Here is a 9,212-nt window from a genome sequence, read left to right as displayed (position 1 = left end):
TTCTAAGCAGCCATCAGACACCCAACTGTCTGTACACCCTATACACCTCAACGGTGGCCGGCCATATATATATATATTTCACTATGAGGATTCAGCAGCAAGTTTGATTCCAAGGCTGTTCTCAAATATCGAGCCTGTGAATAGTGGAGCTGTCTATGCAAATTCACTTTATACAATGTTGATGACCCACCTGAACGCCAACGGCAGTGTTATCAAGAATAAAGACCGATAAAGTGTATCTATATGTATAAATATTCATAAATATGTATATATACATCTATGTTTGTATATTTAATACACAATATAAGTACGGCTGTGGAACAGCAGGAATTGCTGGATAGCGGCTGAGCTGTTATTGTCTATGGGGTTTCAGGTGAACTGCAACCCCCGACGGGTTAAAGAATAGATAGGCACTTTGAATATATGGTATTTGGAGAATAATAATTGAAAATAAAGCAGAGATATGACTTTTGTGGTTGAATTTGCAAAGGGTTGTGTATTGAACACGCACTGGCAGTGGAGAGCGGAGGAGATGGATCTGAGGTGTAGAGAAGATATTTTGTTTTGATTAATATTTGTGTGGATTTATCTTCTTAATAACTTGAATATTCATTATGTTTCCTTACAAACTACCCGATATTCTCAGGTGTCTGTACAGCCTATATGATAGCGGCTTGCGTGTTCTGCACGACAGGGAGGTGTGCGGTGTTCTGCTTTTATTATTCAATGACTTACAGCGTTTGGAAGCTTTCTTGTTTGGAATAAAGTTGTTTATTGGATTTATTTGAGTCAATAAGACAATATAAAGGAGAAGAATGTCTTTTTTCTCCTCTTTTACACCCTCAACGAACGCATATCCTCTGCTCCGCTCCCACGCACACACTGCCCGCGACGTTGAACGACTCTGCTCTGCCGCACTGCAAATTGCATTGCTTTTCTTTTGTTTTTCAAAGAATATTCCATTATCTTTACATAAATAACAGAATAAACTCCTTAATTATTCCCTTCTTTCCCTCCTTCCGCACCAATGGCATCTAAACAGGCGGCAGCCCCTCCGCCTGTCGATGAACAGCGCGAATTCCACTTAGGCGTTCTGGGTAGTACAGGGTTTGTAGGGAAGTACGGCTTTAAATAAACTGTGGTTGAGCTTCATTACTTTAACTCTATTAGCAGACATTAATTGGAGGAGTTCAGGTGTACATACACACCTTTGGATGATTATAGACGCGGCTAAATCATGAGGGAGCAGCACTTTTTTCTTTTTTCTATTTCTGTACTTTCAATCTTTCAGCCATGCCTAGCCATTGTGTTATTGATGGCTAGCTGCATCTGCAGCTACCTTTCTTTCTTCTCTTACCCTCCATACACACCTAGGGTCTTATGATGCGTGTGTGTACGTGTATGGATTGCATGCAATATATTAAACTGTTACAGAGGCGTTGCAATTCATATACAACTATATATGTATATATATGTATTCATTTATTTATGTCTTTTCTTCTTCTTGTCCTTCTCCTGCTCCTCCCCCACCTTCTTCCTCTTCTTTTTCTTTTATTTTATAAATTTATTATTTTTATTTTTCTGCTGTCTTTCAGACTTATCGCCTCCTATCTCTGCGACAACTATGGTAAAGACAGCGGAGTGAAGTTTATCTTCGGTGGCCGCAGCGCTGTTCGTTTGCAAGAATTGAAGAAGTCTCTTTCTGTCAAATATGCAATCAATGAAGCAGACATACATACAGCTGTTGCTGATGTAGACGACTATAAATCTCTCCTAGACTTCACCAAGAGGTTAGCAACACAACTCCTAACCCCTAAACCCTAAACCCTAAACCCTAAAGAGGGGTTGTATTGAAGAAAGATGCTGATTGCGCTCTTTCGGGGAGATTTGTGCAGAGGGGCACTGCAGTGCATGAGCCCTAGCGGTTAGGGTTTAGGGTTTAGGGTTTAGGGTTTGTGGTTTGCAGATGCCGGGTGCTGCTGACGACTGTGGGGCCTTATATGCTGTATGGAGAGCCGGTGGCGCGTGCATGCGTTGAGACGAGGACGCACTACTGCGATCTTACTGGAGGTAACAAGTGCTGTTGCTGCTGCTGCTGCTGCTGCTGCTCTTGCTGCTGCTGCTGGATGCTTGCTTGGTGCTGGTGCTGATGTTGCGTCTGTTGCTGGCTGTGATTGGTGCTGTCGTTGCTGCTGTTGCTGCTATTGCTGCTGCCGCTGCTGTCGTTGCTGTTGCTGGTGTTGCTGCAGTAGTGGTTAGCGGTTGAGGGTTGGACGTGCGGTGTAGCTGCTGCCTCAATTTGTTCTAGTTGCTGCTGAAGCATTTGTTGCTGCTGCTCGACATGTTTGTTGCTGCTGCATTTGCTGCTGCTGCACGCAGAGATGCCTTTAGCTGCCGCTTGCTATGCTTGTTGCTGCTGCATTTGTTGCTATTTTATTTGCTTCTGCTGCTAGATATGTATGCTGCTGCTGCGTTTGCTGCTGCTGCTACGTTTGCTGCTGCTGCTACGTTTGCTGCTGCTGCATGCAGAGATGCCTTTTGTTGCGCTGCTGCATGCGCGGCACGGCTTAGCAGCAAAAGAGAGAGGAGTGAAGCTGATATCTTTCTGCGGTTTTGACAGCATACCCAGCGACATAGCAGTAATGCTTATTCAAAATAGAGCTATAGAAAAGACTAAGAAACCCTGCAGAGAGGTTAGTATATATATATATATATGTATCTAAGTTTATAGACGCTTATCTATAATATCTGTGTATCTATATATATATCTATATATCTCTTTCTGTATACCCAGCGACTTTGCAGCAACAGCAACAGCAGCAGCAGCAGCAACTGCAGCCTGCGCATTTGAACGTATGCATGTATCGAAGCAAATATATTTAGAAATGTTTCACGACACCCTCTTGCAGAATATCTGTTACTATATCTTTTAACTGCATTATATATACCTATATATATATATATATATATACATGTATGTGGGGTGTATGTACAGGTGAAGTTAGCAGTGCGCAGCATACGAGGAGGGATTTCAGGTGCAACGCTTGCGTCTGCATTGAACGTCATTGGGCACAAAGCGATGAACAGCCCCTATTACCTCGCAGCGCATGCAGTCGATGGACCCCACAACAGCCTCGCAGGGCTGCCTGTGCAACCCAGAGTGTAGGCTAACTAGTCCTCCTGCTGCTGCTGCTGGTGCTGCTGCTGCTGCTGCTGCTGGTGCTGCTGGTGCTGCTGCTGCTGCTGCTGGTGTTGCTGCTGGTGGTGGTTGGGGTGGTGGTGGTGTTGCTGCTGTTGCTGTTGCTGCTGCTATTGCTGCTGTGCTGCTATTGCTTCTGCTGCTGCTGTTGCTTTTATTGCTTCTGCTGTTGCTGATGCTGGTGCCGCTGCTATTTGTCTTGCTCCTGCTGCTGCTGCTGCTGCTGGTTTTGTGATTAGCTGCGCGTTGCATCGCGATGCCGACTTCGGCTATTCAACATTTTATGTGATGGCGCGCGTTAATGAAAATGTTGTTAGGTAGGAGGAAATATTTAATTAACTAATTAATTAATTAATAAATTAATAAATTAATTAATTTATTTTATTTGTTTATTTACTTGACGTTGTACAATTTGTTGTTATTTCTTTTTGCGGTGGTTTGGGGTTTTGTTTGCTTTGTTTTGTTTTTGTTTGATGCATTTCTTTAATCTGTTTATTTGTAGGTCTTCTGAGTTTGTTTATTTATCTATTTATTTATTTGTTTTATATATTTATTTTATTTATTTATTTGTTTAATTTTTTATGTGTTTGTTTGTCTGTTTCTTTTTTATTTTTGGGTGTTTGTGTTTGTTTGTTTTTTACATATTACATATACATGTTTAATTTGTTTTTATTTCTTTTAATGCCTTTAAATGTGTTTATAGTTTAAACTAATTAATGAATACAATTTAATATATATTAATAATAATAAGATAAGATAAGATAAATGAATAATTAAATTAATATATGTTTTGTGTGTGCATGATTTGTATAGGTGGACAAACGCTTTACTAGATTACCGATACGGTCGCGAGTTTGTATATTATGAGATGCTTGCATGCAGTTTTAATTTATTAAGTTGTGTATTATGTATGTTATGCACATACACAGCATTATTATCATTTGCATGCCCTATAACTAGATGGATTGGAAGCACATTAAAGCTGCTGCCTGCAGCAGGTGAAGGCCCGAGTGTACAGACACTTAATACAGGTTTCTTTAATATTGAAGCAGTTGGTAGAACAGTTACAGGTGAAAAAATTCATGCAATTGTTAGCAGCACTTTAGGCGATCCAGGGTATAAAGAAACAGCTAAGATGGCTGCAGAAGCAGCACTTACTGTTGCTTTACAGCTCAGCAGCTGCACACCTCTAACGGGGGTGCTATCGCCTGCTGCGGGTATCGGCGATCCGTTAGTTAAACGTCTTATTGCTAAAGGCATTACTTGCAAAGTTTATGAACAAACTAATACACAAACACCAGCAGCAGCAGCAGCAGCAGCAGACACGCAAACAACCAAGAAGGCTCTCTGACTCTGTTCATAATACACACACACACACACACACACACACACACACACACACACACACATATACGCATTTGCTGCAGCAGCAATACATGCTGCAGCAGCAGCACTTGCTGCACCAGCAATATATGCTGCAGCAACAATCCATGCTGCAGCAGCAATATATGCTGCAGCAACAATCCATGCTGCAGCAACAACACATGCTGCAGCAGCAATATATGCTGCAGCAGCAATACATGCTGCAGCAGTAATACATGCTGCAGCAGCAATACACACTGCAGCAGCCGCAGCTGCTGCCCAAGTGACTGTTTGCTGCAGCAGCAGCAGCAGCACAATTCAATGTTTGCGACAGCACCACCGAAACTGCAGCGGGAGCTGCAGCACAAGTATTCACATACACCAGCAGCAGCGATACATGCTGCAGCAAATGCAGCAGCTGCAGCAAATGCAGCTGCTGCATCAAACACATGAACCAATTTCACTTTGTGGCTGCCCCTTTAAGTCCGTTGCAGCAACAACAACAACAGCAGCAGCAGCAGCAGCAGCAGCAGCTGCTGCTGCTGCTGCTGCTGCTAATAGAAAAGCTCAGTGCCTCCAGATACCCATTTGAACAGAGACAGAAAAACGCAAATAGAGACAGAGGGAGGAAGAAGAAGACAGAGACAGATAATAATATGATAATTATATATATATATATATATTAAATGGTGTTGATAAATAATAATTAATAATAATAATGAATAAACAAACAACTTAGATAATTTTTATCTTTGTAATAATAATAATATTAGTTTGCTGTTCTTTAAGTCTCTGTGCAGCCCTCATTGAGGCTGTTGCTGCTGCTGTTTTTTCATCCTTCATCTGCTGCTTACTGCAGCAGCAATATGCAGCAGCAGCAGCAGCAGCACGTGCTGCTGCTGCTGTAGCTACTCTTACTACTGCCACAGCAGCAGCAAAAGCAGCAGCGTTTGCTTTGAATTGCTGCAGCAAACGCACGGGCTCATAGCCAACGTGCTGCTGCTGCTGCTGCTGCGTTACCCACGAAGGGCTTCTTCGTGTCGCCGCTGTAGGCACTCCACCACTGAAGAGATTGCTGCTGCTGCTGTTGCTGCTGTTCCTGCTGCTGCTGCTGCAGCTGTTGCTGCAGCTGCTGCTGCTGCTGCAGGTTAGCGCACGAGTTGGTCAGTTGATTCCCCCGCTTCGCGTCGAGGCCTCCAGGTCAGTGCAGCAGCAGCAGCAACAGCCGCAGCAGCAACTGCAGCAGCAGCAGCAGCAGCAAGGCCTTTAGAGGCCATGAAAGCCCTGTAGACAAGGGAGGAGATATAAGTACCTGCACCCATGAAGGCTATACTCAGCAGCAGCAGCAGCAAACCCGTTAGCCACCAGACAGGGTGCTGCGGCTGCTCTAGCAGCAGCAAACGCCCTCCTGCTGCTGCTGCTGCTGCTGCTGCTGCATGCGATACGGGAGCTACAGATGAAGCCGGCAGCAGCTTCAACGCATGCACCAGCAGCACCAACTCAACTGCAGCAACAGAACCCAGCAGCAGCAGCACTACGCATACACCCCAGCGAGCCTCCACAGCAGCAGGCGACAGCCAGCAAGGCAGCGTCAAGCTGCTGCTGCTGCTACTGCTGCTGCTACTGCTGAGCAGCAGCACCTGTGCTGCTGTGGTGCTGCTGCATGCTGCCTTCATTTCCCTTATCCACGTCTGAAGCGTCTTTATTAACAGCTCTGCAGCAGATGAACAGCAGCAGCAGCAGCAGCAGCAGCAGCAGCAGCAAAAATAGAAGCAGCACCTACGTACAATACACTTCACATTTAAATATAATATATAAGAATATATATTCTATATATATTACTATATATATATTGTTAATATTCTACACCTTATATATATTTTTATTTAATTAATATACTTCTTATATTTATTATACACAAAATATATATTATTGCATATAATACACCTTTAATAGTGTATAATATATTATATAAAATATATATATATATATATGTGTATATTATATATAATATATATATACGTATATTATATATATAATATATATATTTATATATATAATATTTATATTATATATATAATATTATACACATGAACAGTATCCACTAAGTTTGCGGTGTATGCAAAATAAAAACAAATAAAATAAACCCGCTGTGTATATAAAGCAGAGTAAAATAAATAAACAAACAAACAAATAAATAAATAAATAAATAAATATATGAGAAAGAGAGCAGAGACAGAAGAAGCAAACAGCAGCAGCAGCAGCAGCAGCAGCAGTAGACTGACGGTTGACCCCTGCACAAACTCCAACGGCAATAGGCACTGCAAACTTCAAGGAAAGCTGCTGCTGCTGCTGCTGCTGTTGCTGCTGCTGCTGCTGCTGATTGTCGTAGTCGGGGGGGTTGTGTTGCTGCTGCTGCTGCTGCCGCTCTTGCTGCAGCTGCTGCTGCAGCAACCGCTCCGTCTGTGGGGCTGCAATGAATCCCTCTGGAATAACGACATCCCCTTTGCTGCTGCTGCTGCTGCTGTTGCTGCTACTGTTGCTGCTGCTGCAGCTGCTGTTGCTGCTGCTGCTGCTGCGGTAGCAATTCTCTAGCTCCTGGTTGGTCTGCGTCTGGGTGTTGATTCCCGCCCAGCGTATGACTGCAGCAGCAAGCAGCAGCGGCAGCAGCAGCAGCAGCAGCAGCAGCAACACCTGCGGCTGCTGCAGCTGCCGTAGCAGCTGCTCTATAGAGAGGCAATGCCCCGGCTGAGGACCTGCTGCGGCTTCCAGTGCAAGAGCAGGCACCGCGAGAAACCCTCCTGTACGCTCAAACCCTAAACCCTAAACCCTAAACCCTAAACCCTAATCCCTAAACCCTATACTCTAAACCCTAAACTCTAAACCCTAAACCCTAAACCCTAAGAGCTACGGAGTACGGTTATGCTTCTGGTAGCCATTTGGGGGGCCTCTCTGCAGCAGTATTTAGGGTTTAGGGTTTAGGGTTTAGGGTTTAGGGTTTACCTGCTGCATGTATGGGAGGAACCTGCTCTCCGAGGAGACACCTTGAGAGCAGCAGCAGCAGCAGCAGCTGCAGCGCCCCGAAGCCAGAGACACTCGCAGGTAAGAAAGTATAGCCTAAAACTGAAAAGAGAGGGCAAAGCAGCGAGACCAGCAGCAATGCTGCTGCTCTCTCCATACGTAAACCCCACCACCAGCAGCAACGCAAGCTCCTGCTGCTGCTGCTGCTGCTGCTGCTGCTGTTGCTGCTGTTCGCAGCAGTAGCAGCAGCAGCAGCAGCAGAAGCGGCAGCAGGAGAAGCAGCAGGTATAACGACGGAGGCAGGAAACCGAGGGCTGCGAAGCAAAGGGGACCCTCCTCTTGGGGATTCTGCTGTTGCTGCTGTTGCTGCTGCTGCTGCCGCTGTCTGTTGCCGGCAGAGGCTCTTCCGCAGCAGCACCTGACCGACAGCTGAGCAGCAGGCGCCGCAGCAGCAAAGGCAGACTCCTACAAACTGTGAACCGAACATCGCTGCTGCTGCTGCTGCTGCTGCTGCTGCTGATGCTGCGGTTGCTGCTGGTCCCGCTGTTGTTGCTGCTGTTGCTGCTGCTACTGCTTCTGCTGCTGCTAGGGTGGGCCCATCGGTGCAGCGCAGCAGCAGCTCCCACGTGTCTTACTGCAGCAGCTGCAGCAGCCGCTGCTGCAGCTGCAGCAGCGAGGGGTCTAGATTCTGCTTGGTCCTAAACGAAGTTCTTAAGGCTACTGAAGTGCAGCTGTTATGTTCGCTGCTGCTGTTCTTGCTGCTGCTGCTGCTGCTGCTGCTGCTGCTGGCACTGCTCCCTCCCCCATTGGGGGGATGTGTAATATCTGTCTGTACACTTGGGCGTCTGCTGCTGCAGCGTATTGTTTGTTTATGTTTTAATTAACCCTAAAAGAATATTAAGTTAAAAATAAAAGATAATACCCTCAAAAAGAGAGGAAAAAAACAAACACAACAAACGAAAGACGCTGCAGCAGCTGCTGCTGCGCTGCTGCAATGACCAGACCAGACCGGCATCTGGGATAAATTTTTTTCATTTTTTAGTTTAAATATAATAATTTAAAACATTTATTACATTAAATATTCATTTTAAATCGAATAAAACATACACACATCATATACAAGCCAGCACACACAACACCAACCTGTACGCATCTAACAACGACCTATGCCTCCCAGCAGCAGCAGCAGCAGCAGCACCAGCAGCAGCAGCAGTAGTAGTAGAAGCTGCAGCAACGGCTGTCTTATATGCACCCACAATGGGTAAACTAGGGGCTGAATTAGCACTACCCCTATCGAAGCCCTGCCACCACTAGCAGCAGCAGCCGCAGTAGCAGCAGCAGCAGGAGCGTAAGTAGCAGCAGCAGCAGATGTATCCGCAACAGCAGACGCAGCAGCAGAAACAGCAGCAGCAGCACAAGCTAGCAATACGATAGATACACTGTAAATAAACCCCAACTGCTGCAGTTGTTCTCTTCAAAGGCGACAGCAGCAACAACACAAAACAACACAAATGCAGCACTAGCAGCAGCAGGCTGCTGCTGCTCTTGCTGCTCTTGCTGCTCTTGCTGCAGCGGCTGCTGCCGCTGCAGCTGCTGCTCCAACTGCTGTTGCAGCGGCTCCTGCCGCTGC

The 9,212-nt window shown here is 45.4% G+C and overlaps 2 protein-coding genes across 2 annotated transcripts in view; one reads left to right on the top strand and one right to left on the bottom strand.

Annotated features, from left to right (window-relative positions):
- Positions 1–1,027: 1,027 nt before the first annotated feature.
- Positions 1,028–4,550, top strand: EAH_00039000 (saccharopine dehydrogenase, putative; the record flags this gene model as incomplete). Its single annotated transcript, XM_013395400.1, has 8 exons — positions 1,028–1,107; positions 1,596–1,790; positions 1,967–2,070; positions 2,530–2,693; positions 2,996–3,162; positions 3,439–3,516; positions 4,013–4,044; positions 4,315–4,550. The coding sequence occupies 8 exons, from the start codon at positions 1,028–1,030 to the stop codon at positions 4,548–4,550; spliced, it is 1,056 nt and encodes a 351-aa protein (XP_013250854.1).
- A 993-nt stretch (positions 4,551–5,543) lies between these two features.
- The window catches only part of EAH_00038990 (hypothetical protein, conserved), a gene marked incomplete at both ends in the record, with an annotated part of 7,297 nt that continues 3,628 nt past the window's right edge, over positions 5,544–9,212 (bottom strand). The window contains 5 exons of the mRNA XM_013395399.1: positions 5,544–5,755; positions 5,874–6,275; positions 6,847–7,362; positions 7,875–8,011; positions 9,021–9,208. Of these exons, the coding sequence (XP_013250853.1) occupies positions 5,544–5,755; positions 5,874–6,275; positions 6,847–7,362; positions 7,875–8,011; positions 9,021–9,208 (1,455 nt within the window). The remainder of the gene's footprint in view (positions 5,756–5,873; positions 6,276–6,846; positions 7,363–7,874; positions 8,012–9,020; positions 9,209–9,212) is intronic.

The sequence above is a fragment of the Eimeria acervulina genome, genomic scaffold, assembly GCF_000499425.1.
Source record: "Eimeria acervulina Houghton genomic scaffold, Eah_scaff453, whole genome shotgun sequence".
Classification (NCBI taxonomy): Eukaryota; Apicomplexa; class Conoidasida; order Eucoccidiorida; family Eimeriidae; genus Eimeria; species Eimeria acervulina.
The sequence above is the reverse complement of the archived record's forward strand: the minus strand, read 5'-3'. Positions and strand labels throughout refer to the sequence as shown.